The 17,725-nt window shown below is 43.7% G+C and overlaps 1 protein-coding gene across 1 annotated transcript in view; it reads left to right on the top strand.

The window, feature by feature from the left end:
- Window positions 1-17,725, top strand: part of Stx12 (syntaxin 12) — a 33,598-nt gene that overhangs the window by 7,931 nt on the left and 7,942 nt on the right. Inside the window, exons 2-6 of the mRNA XM_052716700.1 lie at window positions 7,031-7,100; window positions 9,794-9,893; window positions 14,375-14,512; window positions 14,860-14,903; window positions 17,552-17,657. Of these exons, the coding sequence (XP_052572660.1) occupies window positions 7,031-7,100; window positions 9,794-9,893; window positions 14,375-14,512; window positions 14,860-14,903; window positions 17,552-17,657 (458 nt within the window). The remainder of the gene's footprint in view (window positions 1-7,030; window positions 7,101-9,793; window positions 9,894-14,374; window positions 14,513-14,859; window positions 14,904-17,551; window positions 17,658-17,725) is intronic.

The raw sequence follows: 17,725 nt of genomic DNA on the forward strand, positions 1-17,725 counted from the left end.
GCTGAAGAGCTAGCTTATTTGAGGATTTGAGTTTGATCTTCAGAACCCAGATGTAGTACATCAAGTGCCAGGGAGACTGAGATAGGTGGATCCTTGGAGATCAACGCCAGCCAAGCTGTGTGGCAGCTGAGGAATGACACCCAAGGTTATCCTCTGGCCCCCACACTCCCACACCATTCTCCTCAACTCCCCCCCCCCCACACACACAAATAAAACTTTCATTTGCTAGAGTTCTTAGAAAAGGAGTGTTCAGGTCTAGAGAGTTAGCTCAGGTGTTAAGAGCATTTGCTGCTCTTCTAGATATCCTGGGTTCAATTCCCAGAACTCACATGGTGACTTGCAACCACCCTTGACTCCAATTCCAGGAGATCGATGCCCTCTTCTGGTCTCCTCAGGCACCAAGCACACAATCAGTGCATAGACATACATGCAGGAAAAATACCCATTCACATAAAATTTTTTAAAAGTTTATTTTTTAAAGAAAAGGAGTGTTCATGTTAACCAAGTGGACAGAAGATCCTTTTAGATTTAACTCATTTTGATAAAAAATATTTTCAAAATGTATCATTGTGATATTTTTAAGCACATTCAAAGTGAAAATAAATGTATGTGTAAACGTTCCTGTTCTATGCTTTAAGCTTTGGGAAGGCTGCCGCTCTTGGGTGTAAGCTGTGTGACCAGTGGTCACTAATCATTAATCACAGTTCCTCATGCTGTGCTTACAGAGGGCAGTCTGAAAGAACTCTGCCTTAGCATCTGGTAAATGGAAGACCCTGTCATCCTTATGGCTTGGATGGTTTGGATTTTAGGACATCTCATGAGTCTGGATGGAAGCTTGTAGGAGATATCTTAGTTCAGAAATATAGACAGAGCCAACAAAGGCATACATTCATTCTGGTGCTTAGTAAGCAAATGACTCCAAAGTTCCCAGCCCTACTTCCCCAAACTTCGTAACTCGGAAGTCCAGACGATTTCCACAAAGGAAATCAGAAAAGTCTAGATGGGAAAAAAAAAAGTTCTATGTCATTTGAAAGTACACAGAAAACAATGGTTATTGACTTTTTCCATAGTGTATGAAATCTCCACAGCTTTCTAGAGTATTTAATGTTTTGATAGGTAATGAATAACTAGCTACATATTTTGATATGTATTTTAGATATTCTCAGCTTACTTTTTTTCTTTTTTTCCAAGACAGGGTTTCTGTGTGTAGCCCTGGCTGGCCTGGAACTCACACTGTAGACCAGGCTGGCCTTGAACTCAGCGATCTGCCTGCCTCTACTTCCTGAGTGCTGGGATTAAGGGTATGTGACATCTCTGCCCAGCATCAGCTAACTTTCAAAACAGAGTCTCACTCTCTAGTCCAAGTTGGCTTGAGGTTCCGATCCTCCCATCCTCCTGAGTGCTGGCTGACAGTACAAGTGTATGCCACCATGCTCAGCTGTCCCACTTTGTGTTTAGTTTTATTTACTTACTGAGTTTTCTGAGACAGAGTCTTGACTGTGTAGCCCTGGCTGGCCTGGAACTCACTCTGTAGACCAGGCTAGCCTTGAACACAGAGATGCACTTGCCTGTGCTTCCTGAGTGCTGGGATTAAAGTAGGTGCCAGCATGCCCAGTTTGCACCTTGCATTTACATGATTAAGAAAGTCACAGGCTGGGCTGTGATGGTGCACACCCTTAATCCCAGCAACTCTGGAGGCAGAAGCAGGCACATCTCTGAGTTCGAGGCCAGCCTGGTTCTACAGAGCAAGTTGCAGGACAATCAAGGCTACACAGAGAAACCCTGTCTCAAACAAACAAACAAACAAACAAAGCACATGTAGACCATCTCTGAGCCATACTTTTGGGTTGCAGAAAGGCTTCCTGTTTACCCACCATCCTTCTGGGACTAAAGCTGTTTCATTGTTACTAACTTTGTGATTTGGCAGTGTGGGAGTACTTAGAAATCACTTAGCCCTCAATAGTAGCAGTGTCTAATGGGAAGGTTGGGGATGTAACTGAATTGACACAATACTTGCCCAACATGTACAAATCCTTAGGTTTAATCTCTAGCAACACAAAAACTTGGGCATGGTAGCCTATGCCTGTGAGGACCCCAGCACTCCAGAGGTGGAGGCAGGAAGATCAGAAGTTCAAGGTCATTCTCAGTTATGTATGAAGGCCGGCTTTGGCTAAGTAGAACAAATTACGAGATTTAATGAGAAAAAGTGAAACTCCACACACATAGTAAGTATTTAATAAAATTAGTTAAATCTGGTTATAATCTGCAAGTGGTGAAAAAGAGGCCCAGCAAAATAAAACAGCATGCCCAGTTCTGAACATCTAGTTAATGGTTTAGTCTGGCTTATATGTTAAGTCTCCTTATTCCTGATTTACCTTAATTCACATCTTTTGCCGTAATGTGAATGCCATAAAGTCGAAGGGAAGAGGCTGACTCAGCCGGTGTCCTTGTACCCACTGAGTGCCTGGTACTCTGCTGGACTCCAGTGAGTACAGAGGCATATTCCCAGAAATGGGAGGGCACTGGGGAAGGGAGCAGGTTAGAGCAAGGACACCAGCCTATCTGGAGTTAGGTTAAGGCACTGTCAGATAAGCAGGGTGGGGCAAAGTGGAACCCTGGAAAATCCAGACCAGCCCTGTGTGACTGCATTCTATTTCCTTTAAGAGTCAGCCCTTTGAGAGCAACACTCTCTGACTCAAAGCATATAGCCTTTGGAACCAGCCCTGCATTTGAATTCTAGTTATGGCATGCTATTCATAGTCCATCAGGGGCTTGCCATTTAATTAAAATCTCATCATAATTGCACAAGGTCCTCTATAACCTGGCTTCCCACCACCTCTTTGGCCAACACTTTTATCTCTTGCTACTCAGCTCTAGCACCCTGGCCATACCACACCACTGGCTCTTGTTTTGAGGACTTTGCCCTAGTTAATTCCGCTTTGCCTGGATCACCTCCCCTCCATAGGTGCATTTTCTTTATCTGTGCTCATTGTCTCCTTAGCTGGCCACCACGTGTGAGTGACTACCTCTGCCTCCTCCTTCATCCTCACTTGAATTTATTTCTTTTGGTAGGACCTGTCACCTCCTGGTGAGTGTTTATTATCCACCCTTGAGAATGTGAGCGTCCTAAAGTAAGTGCCATCTGGGGTCTAGGACAATGTGGAGCAGGTACTGTCCTCCGAATGAACGAGTCAGTCCTGTCACTCTTGAGCATCTTTTGCCCAGATGCAGCAGGAGGATGCTAATGCTTTAGCGTTGGTTAGGGTCAAATAAGAAAATACCAAATAACTAGCCCAGTGTCTGCATGGTGAGAGCTAGTGTTCATGTCTTCCTCTCCCCTCTTTTTGAAATAGGGTTTCATATGACTGAGGCTGGTTTAGAGAGGATGACCCTAAACTCCTGCTTGTTTCTCAAGCACTGGCATTACAAGAGTGTTCCACTTTGCCTGGTTGTATATGGTGCTGGGGATTGAACTCAGGGCTTCATGCACACTCAGCAAGAACTACCAACTGAGTACATCTCCATCCCTAATGCCTGCCTTTCATAAATCATTGTTACAGCATCCAGTTGATAGCTTTAGTGGTATCTTAATTCTCACTTAATTTGGATAAAGACCATCTACATGTTAGTGATGAAGAAAAATGGCTATTTGTATTTTAGTAGAATCTAGTAATTACAGTGCTGATGTTTTCCTATGGAATTATTGAGATATAAGTAACCTCTACTAAAGAGAGTAGAATAGAAATATCTTAGGAGTCTTGTTAAAAGGTAAATTGCTTAGTCTTGTTTTTTGGGGGACAGGAGTTCAGGTAGCTCAGGATGGCCTCAAACTTGATATATAGCTATCTTAGGATTTCTGTTGCTGTGAAGAGAAACCATGACTATGGGAACTCTTATAAAGGAAAACATTTAATTGGGTGGCTTATAGTTCAGAGGTTTAGTCCATTATCATCATGGTGGGACATGGTGCTGGAGAAGGAGCTAAGCATTGTATATCTTGACCTACAGGCAACAGGAAGTGGTCTAAGATAGCTTGAGCATATATGAGACCTCAAAGCCCACCTCCACAGTGACACACTTCCTCCAGCAAGACCACACCTACTCCAACAATACCACTCCTCCTAATAGTGCCACTCCCTGTGAGCTTACGGGGGCCATTTTCCTTTAAACCACCACAATAACCAAAGCTGGTCTTGAACCATGATCCTCCTGCATGCAGGCATGTGCAACCAGCTCAATTTTATTTTATTTTATTTTTTAGAAAAGATCTGGCTATATAGCCCAGGCTATCCATACCCTCAGTATGTAGACCAGGCTATTGAGTTCACAGTAATCTTCTTGCCTCAGCCTCTTGACTGCTGGGATTATAAGCATGGGTCACCACACTGGGCTTAACATTTTGGTATTTTAAAGGGCACCATTACTGAAATATTAATTTGGGACATTTATTTATTTGTTTGTTTGTTTATTAGACAGAGCCTCATTATGTGGCTCTGGCTATCCTGGAACTCACTATGTAGACTAGGCTGGCCTTGAACTCACAGAGAATCCACCTTCCTCTACCACCCGAGTGGTGGTATTAAAGGCATGTGCCAGTATGACTGGCTAAGTGGGTATTTTGTTTTGTTTTTAAATTATTCACGTATGGGGGGTGGTGCATGTATGCTACCCATTGGCATTTAGAAGATGGAAGTTGTTTCTTTCTCCCATGTGGGTTCCTGGGTTCAAACTCAGGTGTTAGACTTTATAGCAGGTGTCATTACCCACTAAGCCATCCAACTAGACCTAGAAGGATTGATTCTTAAACCTCAAACTTGGAGTAAGTGGATATCCTTTTTGGTTAGCTCTGGAAGCACTGTATGTGTGTCACCTGTATGATATTAACATACAGCACTGGCTTCCTCACTTGCCCCACTAAGCTTCACTGTCCTTTTGTAGTCTGAGAGCATGAACGAAGCTTTGACACTAATTCAGAGGGAATAGGAAATGCACTTGCTCACAGAGGAACTGTCTTTTGTCTGTGCTGTATTATCTGTTGAGATTCTGCTGCAACTTGAAAATGTCCTACTCGTTAAGTGATGCGGCGATAGTGGAGAAGGAAGAGAAAAATACCTGTAACTGGATGGAACCAATCAATTGTAAACATCAGCCAGCATGGTGGTGCACACTTTTAATCCCAGCACTCAGGAGGCAGAGGCAGGTAGTTCTCTGTGAGTTCAAGGCTAGTCTGATCTACAAAGTGAATTCCAGGATAGCCAGAGCTACCAAAGAAACCCTGTCTTAAAAAACCAACCAACCGCCGGGCGGTGGTGGCGCACGCCTTTAATCCCAGCACTCGGGAGGCAGAGCCAGGCGGATCTCTGTGAGTTCGAGGCCAGCCTGGGCTACCAAGTGAGTTCCAGAAAAGGCGCAAAGCTACACAGAGAAACCTTGTCTCGAAAAACCAAAAAAAAAAAAAAACCAACCAACCAAACAAACAAACAAAATTAGTTGTAAACACTACTTCACTCAGACCAACTAAGAATAGTCTATTAATAAGTTCTGTTCTTTCGATATCATGGGTTAGCATATGTAAGGTCTTGGGTTCCCAAGGAGACAGACAGACAGATGGACACACACACACACACACACACACACACACACACACACACACACACAAAACATACAACTATCCTCCAACTTAGTAAATCTTCCCTCACCTTCCCTGACAACCAGAGAAAGAAAATAGAAAGCAAAGCAAGAGGAAGTCAAGGGCTCTGCCTCTGTTGCAGAGACTAGTGAGGGGCAGGGACAGGAAGGTTCCAGGAAGACCAGTACCAACATAGTCCTTATTGATAGGCCTAGGGGATTCAAACATGAGTGTTCCCAGGCTGTCAGATACCTAGGAAAAGGAAAGGGCTGAACAAAACTATTTTTGGCTGTGATGCTGTATAGGAAGGAGCATTCTCCATTCGAGTCTCTTTGCCTGGGATTGAATATTTTACTCTGTCACTTGCTATGTGTGCACAGATATTGTATATGCTAAGTGTTCACACCTGTCATTAAAAATAAATGTTCATTGCCGTTCTAAAAACCATTTGCTGTTTAAAAAAAATCTAGCTTGTATTGATGGATAAATTTTCAATGATGTTGTTTTTGAGACAGGATCTGATGTATTCTAGGCTGGCTTTGAACTTCCTATATCTGAGGATACCTTTGAACTTAAGGGCTCGTACCACTCTGTTTTTTTTTTATGCAGTGCTGAGGATTGAACCTAGGGCTTCATGCATGCTAGACAAGCTCCCTACTAAGTAAACTAAACCCCCAGCCCCATGGACTTAAATTGTTTGTTGCAAGCTGGTGTAGTAACTCACACTTGTAATGTCAAGAAAAATGTGATTTAAAAAAAAAAGAATCAGGAGTTCTCCCACCAGACCGTTTATTCTCTCCCTTATGATCTCTTTGGGTCACTGAGAATAATTTTTCTTTATTTATGGTTGGAAATCCAACTAGACTAAATCATCAGGAGTCTAACTTGGCTGTTGAGGCAGGAAGATAGAAAGGAGATTGAGGCCAGCCTAGGCTACAGATTGAGACTGTCTCTCAAAAAACAAGTCAGAAGATGATGTTGTTGCAGATTGTTGTAGCTTTGAGACTCTTTGAAAGGTGGTGAGTATTTCCTTCCCTTTTTTGTGCTACTGGGATGGAACCCCAGTCCTTGGGTGTATGCACTACCAATCTACCGCCTTCCCAGTCTTAAAGGGGATGAAATGTGTAGTGTCAGTTTAGATGTCTAGGGACATCTAGAAGAATTGTTCAGTTCTTTGGAGATGACAAACAAAACCACTTTCTGTTCAGTGACATGCTGGGTAGGAGAAAAGTGAACCTGGAAAGCACTGTGGAGGAATGTGTCTGTTAAGATTTTGGTCTTAGCGTGTGGTTCCTGTTAGTTGCATGTATGTGGGATATGGGTGACCAGTGCTCTGAGAAGTAGGATGCTCATGATGAATGTGTTTATTTTTTAAAATAAGTCTTTCCCCCTTCTTTCTAGCTGCTCAGATAAAGAATTTGATGAGCCAACTTGGAACTAAGCAGGACTCAAGCAAGCTCCAGGAAAATTTGTGAGTAGCTTCCCAACAAGGTTGAATTTTGTGAGGGCCCTTTGAGAACATAGTGTCCTTCCACTTCAGATCTGTGAGGTCAGAACAGGAGGCTGTGGGTCAGGGGTACTAGCTGGACCTGGAAGAGGGGAGCAAAGTGCGTTAATGGATCCAGATTTCTGCCGCCCTGAACAGTTTCTTTTCTTCCCTTGGTTAGGCTTGCAGAGTAAGTTAGGGAGGTAGAGAAGGAACTCCCTCCACTCCTCAATTGTCTCAAGGGGCTGTTTCAATATATCCCTGTGTCGATGACCCTCCTGTTGACACAGGACTCCTGATGATTTAGTCTGGTTGGATTTCCAGCTCATTCTCAGTGATGGAAAGGGACCACAAGTGAGAGAATAAATGGTCTGGTAGGAGAACTGATTCTTTTGTATTTAATCACATCTTTCTTGACTTTATTTTTGCTTTTAAAGTTCTATTCTTGGGACTAGAGAGATGATTCAGTGGTTAAGAGCACTCACTGCTCTTTCAGAAGACATGGGTTCAATTCCTAGCACCCACATGGTGATTCACAGCTGTCTATAGCTTCATTTCCGTGGGATCCAGCTCTGTTTTCTGGCCTCTGTGGACACTGCTCATATGTAGTGCATAGGCATACATGCAGGCAAATCACCCATATACATAAAATAATAAAGTAAAAATTTTATTCTTTGGGGCCAGCAGGATGCTTCACCAAGTAAAGAAAAGTACTTGCCATTAAGCTGGGGATCTGAGTTTGATTTTTGTAACCTACATATTAGAAGGAGAAATCTAAATCTGGAAAATTGTTCTCTGATGTCAGCATGTCCCACATGCCCACATACACACACTCTCGCGCGCGTGCACACACACACACACACATACAATAAACAAATAAAATGTAATTTTTAAAAGTTCTGATCTGTCTATCTATCTGTCTGTCTGTCTGTCTATCTTATCTACCTATCTCCTTATCTGAGATAAGGTCTCAGGCTGGCCTCAAACTCATGGAGATTCTCCTGCCTGTGACTCCTAAGTGCTGGGATTAAAGGCATGCGCCACCACTGCCCGGCTTCAGGTTCTGTATCTTTAAAGCCTGCTGAGCAGCATTACGTTGTGAAGTGAGAGAGTGACCACTGTAACAGGAGCTGTTCTAGGGAAAGGTGACATGTCTGCGTATGTTCATGTTTCTGGAACGGTCTGGCTTCAGATTGGCTCCCTCTTGCTGTCTCTCTTACTTTCTAATCCTAGACGCCTGCTTGCAGTGAAAAAAAAAAATGTGCTGTCGTAGCCATTAAGGCTGCTGCAGCACTAGATTAATAGGCTAGGTAGTTCATAAGCAATCAGAATTTATTTCTCATAGTTCTCACGGCTGAGGGGTTGAAGATCAAGTTTCTGGCAGATACAGTGTCTAATGAGGACCCTCTTTTCATAGATAACATTTGGCTTTTGTTTTCCTTCTGAAATGGTGTCACTGTATAGCGGTGGCTGCCCTAGAACTTACTGTGTGGACCAGGCTAGCCTGGAACTCCTGGAGATCCACCTGCCTCTGCCATCTGAGTGCTGGGATTAAGTGAGTAGCCCCCGAGCTAGGCAGCTGATGCTTTCTTACTGTGTCCTCACAAGAAGAGCTAGTTCTCTGGTGCCTCGTAGGGCATTAATGCACTCATGAAAGGCCCACACAGGCTAGTCATTTTCTAGTCCTACCTCCTACTAACATCACTTGGGAGCTAGGATTTCAACATGAATTCAGACCATAGCATGTGACTTCTCTGTCACCCCTTAAAACCTTTGTAGAAATGGCCAGGGAGTAGAGGAAACCATGATTGGAAGAACCTTTTATCTATCTATCTGTCCGTCTGTCTGTTTCCATAGCATCACTTTTATATTTCACGTTCTTCCCTCTTGAATTTCGTTTTTCTTCCTTCCTTCCATCCATCCATCCATCCCACTATGTTGTGGAGGCTGGCCTCAAACTGCTGGACTCAAATGCTCCTCCTATACCAGCCTCAGAGGAGCTAGGACTAGTGGTGATGCCCACTGTGCCCAGCACCCAGCTCCTTTATATCTATTTTTTTGGTTGTTACTTTATGGTGCTAGAGATTGAACCCAGTATCTTGCACAAGAGGTAAGTGCTCTAAACAGTATAGGGCTTTGTTTTGGAGGGAAGAGCTAGAAAGTCGGGCATAACGAGCAGGGGAGGGAAGCAAAGGATAAATCCGCAAGAGAATCAGCTTTTAAGCAAGAACTTAGGAATGGATCTTTGGAGTTTTTCTAGGTATGTAGGAAGCTATGCTTTTAGTAGGTTTCATCTAACCACCCTAGTCAGTGGACTGTGGTAGGTACTGACCATGCAGAGCACCTGGGAAATCAGTGAGATTTTAAATGAGTGCAGTGTATTAAGGCCATTAGGTTTGGGTGTAGGTAGTAATTACTCTTATGTTTCTGTCAGAATGCTTTTTCCCAAACCATTGAACTTCCTGGTGTGTGCTTCCTTCAGCAGGTATCAATGAGTATCTGTCTGCTCAGGGGACCTTGCTGGAGCAAGGCCTTGACGTGGGTTCGTGAGCACAGGCATTGAAGCGCCTGTGTGAATGGCCCTTCATTCCTTGCACTGGGAGTCCCTGAGCATAAAGCAACAGTGTGAGAACTCTCTAGAAGCCACAGCATCCTGACACCTGTCTCTTCTCTCTTAGGCAACAGTTACAGCACTCCACAAATCAGCTGGCCAAGGAAACAAATGAGTTGCTGAAGGAATTAGGGTCCTTGCCCCTACCCTTGTCTGCATCAGAGCAGGTTGGTGTTTTCTGTTTTGTTTATTAAGAAAAGGACTTTGTTCTGCTAGAGTAGTAGTATGTAGAAGAAAAGCTAGGGGGGCTCTGGTCTCGATCGATCTCTCTGAACCATAATTTCCTTACCACATGCCATAGCTTCATTTCTATTGCTATGATAAAATGCCACAACAAAGCAACCTAGAAGAGAAGTTTTGTTGTGGGTTTTTTTTTTTTAAGTTCACAATTCCAGGTTACAGTCTTATTTCGTGGGAGAATCAAGGTAGCAGGAACTTGAAGCAACTAGTCACATCTCATCCACAAAGGAGCGAGAAATGAATGCATGCATGCTTGTTCTCCTCCTGCTGTGCTCAGCTCCGTTCCTCCACTCTACACAGCTCCTGATCTCCTGCCTAGGGAATGGTGCTGCCAACAGTGGGTTGGATCCTCCTGTACTAATCAATTTAATTAAGGCAGTCTCCCATAGGGATGCTGACAGGCCAACTCAGTGTAAACAATCCCTCATTGAGACTCTTCCCAAGTAATTATAGGTTGTGTAACGATGACCACTAAGGGTAACCATGCTGCCTGTACAGAGAGGCACCATGACTGTTGTGGCAATAATGTATATGCCAGGTGTAGCATAGTGCCTGGCATTCAGCATGTACTGAGTGTGTGACATATTACAATGTATTTAGCTAAAGAGGAATCTCAGTGTTGGTGTCTCTCTGGGGTTTGGTATCAGCTGTGTTTGCAGGCTGGGTCCTTAGCTTGTTTTGTGCCTATAAATTTCGATTAAACATCTTTCATATTTTGCAGTCATTTCTGAATCTCACCAAAGGTCACCCATAGGTCTTAGGATAAAGGAATGCTCAGGGAAGAATTCTCTTCTCTGGCTGGAGATGTTCTGTAGTTGAGTGCTTGCATACAGTGCCTGTGTACAGCCTTGGGTTTGATCCCCAGCATCACTGACAAAAAGCTCTCTTAGTGAGTGTCTCAGGTCATCTCTGTGTGACTGCTTCGGTCTTTACTGAGGCTGATACTTCAGTGACGGGCCTGTCTCCCTTCCGTCCAGCTTCTCCAGCTTGCCTCCAGATCGTCCCTCTCCTTCTCCTAGCTGTGCACTGAAGGAGGACACATCTGCCGATGCTGATAGTTTCATAGTAATGAGAAAGGAGTCTAAAGGCCTGGTGCAGGCAAAGTAGTATAATGCTTAAGAATTAAATAGTAGCCCAAGCAAAATATAAATAGAAAGTTTGGTCTGCTACCAGAAAATTCAGCTAATGTGTTCCAAAGCCAGAGACAAGTATATTTTTGAATTATGAATGCTGCCCTCCCGTCCATTAGCCTGGATCATTAAGAACACAAAATAGCGCTGTGAACGTGCTCTCCTCAGTGAAATACAATTCCGTTCCCTCCTGCTGTGCTGACTTCCCGTTGCCCTATACGTTATTTAATCCATACATCCTGCTTCCCGTTTCCCATGCCTACCTTCTATTAGCAGAGAATATCAGTTGCCAGCTCCTGTGGTCTTTTTTTAAGCCCCCTTCTTTCAAGATGGTATTTCACTCTGCAGCCCAGTTGGCTCTAGAATTTGTGGCAATCCTTCCACCTCTGCCTCCCGTTGCTGGCTTCCAGCACCCGACTTTTTGTTTCTCTTGACCCTCTCACTTGCCCTGTCTTTTCTGAAACTTGCTCTTTTTTTTTTTTTTTGAGCTGAGGATCGAACCCAGGGCCTTGTGCTTGCTAGGCAAGCGCTCTACCACTGAGCTAAATCCCCAACCCGAAACTTGCTCTTCTATGATGCTCTTTAGTTCTGTGCCCCAGCTCTGATGGTGCCCAGAATGAGCTTCAGCTTTCTTCACTGTTTCTTCCTCGAAGTTGGCACACCCCAAAGTTCTGCTGTTGATCCTCTGATTTCCTCACTCCATCCTTTCTTCCTCAAGAGCCTCACTCAAAGACTTCAGTGCTGCCTTTATAACGATGGCGCCCAAATATTTCCCCAAATTTAGCTCCAAAGCCTTCAGGTATTTGATTGTGCTGCTAGCTGCTGTTGACAGTACCTGTTCTGTTCTGTGATGCTGGGAATGGAATCCAGAGCCTTGCATATGCTAGGTTTCTAATCTACGACTGAACTGTATCTCCAGCCCTTGGCATCTCTTGAATATACTACCTCCCTATAAAGTATAGTAATAATGATCTTCTGAATTTCTCATTAAAACCTATGAGATAAGTTGATTGATTATACCTATCATCATAGAAATAATTTACACATAAGGGCTGGGTGCATAAAGCTCAATGGTAGAGCACTTAGCTGGCATGTGCAAGGTCTTTGGTTCCATCTCCAGCACAGGAAAAAAAAAATGTGCCTTTTGATTTGTTTGTTTGTTTTTTTTTTGTTTTTCGAGACAGGGTTTCTCTGTGTAGCTTTGCGCCTGTCCTGGAACTCACTTGGTAGCCCAGGCTGGCCTCAAACTCACAGAGATCCGCCTGGCTCTGCCTCCCAAGTGCTGGGATTAAGTGCCTTTTGATTTAATCCCTATGGGAAAAAATTCTGAAGGGGGAAAATGTATCTGCTTTGGAGTCAAGTTTCAGAAGAGACAGGGCAAGCGAGAGGGTCAAGAGAAACAAAAAGCGGGGTGTGTAGTAAAGCAGAAGGTGTTTATGATATATTTTAAAAATAGCATTTTGGGCCGGGCGGTGTGGTGCATGTCTTTAATCCCAGCACTTGGGAGGCAGAGTCAGGCAGATCTCTGTGAATTCAAGGCCAGCCTGGTCTACAGAGCGAGATCCAGGACAGGCACCAAAACTACACAGAGAAACCCTGTCTCGAAAAACCAGAAAGGAAAAACAAACAAACAAACAAACAAACAAAAACAAAAAAAACCCCAGCATTTTGAGACTGAGGGTAACTCAGTGGTAGGGTGATTGCTTGGTATGTATAAGGCCCTGGGTTTGAGCCAGTGAGCATTACTTACTTATTTGTTTGTTTGTTTGTTTGTTTATTGGTCTTTCTGTATAGTCCTGGCTGTCCTGGAACTCACTATATAGACCAGGCTGGCCTTGAACTCACAGAGATCCTCTTGCCTCTTCCTCGTGAGTGCTGGGATCAAAGGCGTGTGCCATCATGGCCAGCGTCAGTAATTTTAGATGGCAAGGTTGGAGGTGACATTCCTTCCCTTCTTACAGTAGTCCTCCTGCCTTTGCCTCCTGAGTGCTGGGATTACAACCCACAAAATTTTGGGGGGTAGGGTGGGGCCCTTGTTTGTTTGTTTGAGACAAAGTCTCACTGTGTAACTCTGGCTGGCCTAGAACTGCCTTTGTAGACCAGGCTGGCCTTGCACTCACAGAGGTTCACCTGCCTCTGCTGGGATTAAAGGTGTGTGCCACTGTGCCAGCCTGTTACAATGTTGTTAATGCAAAGATTAAATCCCAGAAAGAAGAAAAAAATGCCTCACCTAAACTTGCTCCCAAGATTGCCATCACTTTCTCAGGTTTGAATCTGAGTCATTCTTGATTTCACCCTCTTCCTCCATCCCTGGTTACTAAGTCACAATGTTTCTTAAACTCCTTTTTGTGATCCAGTTACTGCCATCATGTCCTCCTACCCGTTAAACCTAGATTGCTGCAGTAACTGTTCTCCTTCCTCAATTCCAGCTCATGTGCTGTCCTGGCTAAGTTCTCTAGTTAGCAGGTTGTACTTGTCAGGTTGTGTTCCCTGCTCATCGCACTGTTCCTTAGTGGTGACCCCTGAATGCCCTAGTTTGTCATTTAGAACTGCCTGTTAGCCCTTCTCTGCTTTTCCAGTTTTAGCTTCTCTTATTTAGTTACCTTTGGATCCAGCCAAACTACTCCCTTTCTTTAAGTGTTTGTATTTTCTACCTTTATGATGTGGGAAAATAAGCTATTTTAAAAATACAATATTTACGTCAGGCATGCTGGTGCACACCTTTAATCTTAGGGCTGTATCTCTGTCACAGCTTTCTGTATCCTATGGACAAGTGGAGAATACTGTTGAGACTGGGATGCTCCTCCCATCGATGTCTAGCCCAGCACAGGTTCTCTCAGTTTGTACTTTTGAGAGATATGAGTAGTCAGCTTAGTGAAGGTAGCCTGTAGGTAATAAAATGGTTTTTAAGTTCTTGAGATATAAACTTCAATTTTTTCACAAAAAATAATCCCTTTAGATCCAGTCTGAGCCCAAAGGCCTTTACTATGCATTTAGAATCTCCAGGGAACAAGTATTCCAAATTGCAATTCCTTTTGAGTTTCAGGGTGAATGACAACACCTTGTCCTCAGGTTCCTCAGTGTGCCTTGACCTGGGCCATCGGGTTAACTGGGTTTGCTTTAGGAAGGAACAAACTTCTTAACTAAGGAAGAGCCTGTGTTGTAATAATTTTTATACTTTGAAATCTCTTAGGTATATAATTGTGCTTTTAACAGGTATTAAAACCAAATGATTCCGAGTTTGTTTGAAATTTCAAGTTCTTGCTTGATTTCTTCAGCGCCAGCAGAGGCTTCAGAAGGAGCGCCTCATGAACGACTTCTCGTCGGCCTTGAACAATTTCCAGGCTGTGCAGAGAAAGGTGTCTGAGAAGGAAAAAGAAAGTATTGCCAGAGCAAGAGCTGGATCTCGTCTTTCTGTAAGTTCATTCCCAAGAGAAGGCCTTTACAAGTCCATAGAGTCTGCCCCAGGCATTTTCCCTTCCCACCACTGGCCTGTTCACTCTACACCAAGTTACAGTCACCAGCCTCGTCCTGTGCAGAATGCTTTATGTTCTTGGGTCTATACTGAGGCAGATTTGCTTTCATCCATTTCATACTTGTTTCCTACTCTAGACAAATTGCCAGAGTCCTTTGTCATCTTACAGATGCTGTTAGAATGGATGTCCTATAGACTCCTTGGTTCTATAGCTAAAGCAACTCTTGTTTTGTGTGTCTCTGGCATGTTTTTTGGATAACAGCAGCGATAATGCCATCTGCTTTCTAGGCAGAAGACAGGCAAAGAGAAGAGCAGCTCGTCTCATTTGACAGGTAAAGAATCCCTCATCCAACCTGCTGGATAGCTGGATCCACATCTTTGTGTCTATTATTATTTTCACTCTTTTTTATGTTTATGGGAGTTTCGCTTGCATGGAATTCTGTGCACCACATGAATGCCTGGTGCCCATAGAGGCCAGCAGAGTGCTTTGAATCCCTTGGAACTGGAGTTTCAGATGGTTGTGAGCTACTATGTAGATGCTGGGAATCAAACCTGTCCTCAGCAAGAGCAACCAGGGCTCTTGACAGATGAACCATCTCTCCAGTCTCGTGACTATTTTTACTTTTAAAAAAAGAATTGGGGCTGGGTGTAGTGGCGCATACTCTTTAATCCCAGCACTTACGAAGCAGAGGCAGGTGGATCTCTGAGTTTGAGGCCATAGTGAGTTCCAGGACAGCCAAGGCTACATAGTGAGACCCTGTCTTTAAACAAACAAACAAACAAAAACAACAACAAAAAACAATAAATAAATAAATAAGATCAGGGAGTTGAGCCAAGCATGGTAATGCATACCTATAACCCTAGCACTGTGGGGATGAGGCATTAGAATCAAGAGAGTTGGTGGATAGCCTATACTACATAGCTCAAGTAAGTAAATGAATAAATAAATAGAAATGGAAAGATGACTCAGTGGTTAAGAACACTGGCTGCTTTTGCAGAGGACCAGGGTTTAGTTCCCAATACTCATGGTGGCTCACAACTGTCTGTGGTCCAGTTCTAGGAGATCCAATGTTATCTTCTAGCTACCAGGTACCAGGTACACACATGGTACATATACATACATGCAGACAAAAAAAATCTTTAAATAAAATAAGAACATAGAAAGTAAAATAAAAGACAGCTGGATATCGGGGCTGGAGAGATGGCTCAGCAGTTAAGAGCACTGGCTGTTCTTCCCGAGCACTGGAGTTCAATTCCCAGCACCACATGGTGGCTCACAGCTCTCTGCACCTTCAGCTCCAGGAGAACTGTTACCCTCTTCTGGCCTCCTTGGGCATGGTACCTGAAGCAAGCTGTCTTCATATATACTGACCTGTCTCCAAAAATGGGGAAAAGAATCACATAGGAACTCACTATATAGATCATATCCATTAATTTGGAACTTAAGTGGCTTATCATAGATACGTATTCATCTCTCCCACTACATGGTGCCTGAAGGACATGCTTTAAATATTACATAGGTGAAATATGATTATACGTATTGTTGAGAAAATGCATAAGGGCTGGAAAGGTGGCTCAGTGGGTAAACGCACATGCTGCCGAGGCTGATGTCCTGGACACCACCTGGTAGAAGGGAAGAATGGTTCCTAGAGGTTGTCCTCTGACCTCCACTCACTTGTGTGTGCACATGCACAATTAAAATAAATGTACTGGGCATGGTGGCATAGGCCTTTAGAGAGGCAGAGACAGGTGGATCTCTGAGTTCAAGACTATGGTCTACATAGTGAGTCTATGTAATTTCCCCTCTATTTTTGGAGAGAGGTTACTATGTAGCCCTGGCTGGCCTGAAGTTTGTTTTGCAGATCAGGCTGGCTTTCAACTCACAGAGATCCACCTGCCTCTGCCACCTAAGTGCTGGGATTAAAGGCATATACCACCACACCCAGACTATATACATGTAATGATTTTTTAAAGTTTATTTTAATTTTATGTACCTTGGTGTTTTGTCTGTATGTATGTCTACGTGAGAGTATTAGATCTCTCGGAACTGTTGTTATGGTTACAGACAGGTGAGAGCTGCCATGTGGGTGCTGGGAATTAATCCTGTGTCTTCTGGAAGAGCAGCCAGTGCTCTTAGCAGCTGAGCTATCTCCAGCCCACAATTTTTTTAAAGAATATTTATTTATTATGTTTACAATGCTCTGCCTGCATGTATGCCTGCAAGCCAGAAGAGGGAGCCAGATGCCATTATAGATGGTTGTGAGCCACCATGTGGTTTCTGGGAATTGAACTCAAGACCTCTGGGAGAGCAGCCAGTGCTCTTAACCTCTACAGCCCCCCCATAATGTTTTTTTTTTTTTTAAAGAGTCAGAAACTACATAATATTGAATTTTCTATTTTATTTAATAAATAGCATACTTTTCTTCTAAGTGCCTGAAAAAAGTCAAGTTGCAAACATTTTATTATTTTTTAGTTTGGTTTTCTGCTAAGTAGGGTCTATCCAAGTCTCAAGGAAGTTCCTAGGAACCAGATATGGTTCTCACAGATGAATTGGTGAACCTTGTTTGGTGGCCAAGTCTGCTTTCCTCCATTCATTTACTGCCCCTGTACACAGCTTGTACTTGGAGAGTGCCCTGAAGAGCTGGGTCAGTACACTTCATTGAGTTTAAACCTCTGAATACTTCCCTGTCTAGCAAGTCCTAGCAGGACTGCAAAAAATACCCCGAAGTGGAAAAGACAAGGAGGCCTGTCCTCTGAAATTCTGCCTCATCTCAGTTTTGCCTATGGCTGAAATGTGATTTTCTTGATATTATGTCCTTGTCTCTGGAGAGGAGATGTGGCCCTCAGGGATTTTGTATTGCTAGCACAAGAATTGGGTCCTGGGTAATGTCTGTCTAGGTCCTGCTATCAGCAGAGATGTAGTTATGTCTCCTCATACCTTAGAGAGAAGGAATCAACTGGACTGCTTGTCTCCCTGTAGCCATGAGGAGTGGAACCAGATGCAGAGCCAGGAGGAGGAGGCAGCCATCACTGAGCAAGACCTGGAACTTATTAAAGAGAGGGAAACGGCGATTCGGCAGCTGGAGGTAAGAGGCAGGCTGTGGCTTTTGTTTGGCTTGGGTGTCTACAGGTATTTGGAGACTTTTTTGCTGGA

The sequence above is a fragment of the Peromyscus californicus genome, unplaced genomic scaffold (genome assembly GCF_007827085.1).
Source record: "Peromyscus californicus insignis strain IS unplaced genomic scaffold, ASM782708v3 Scaffold_5__1_contigs__length_169319896, whole genome shotgun sequence".
NCBI classification, from domain to species: domain Eukaryota; kingdom Metazoa; phylum Chordata; class Mammalia; order Rodentia; family Cricetidae; genus Peromyscus; species Peromyscus californicus.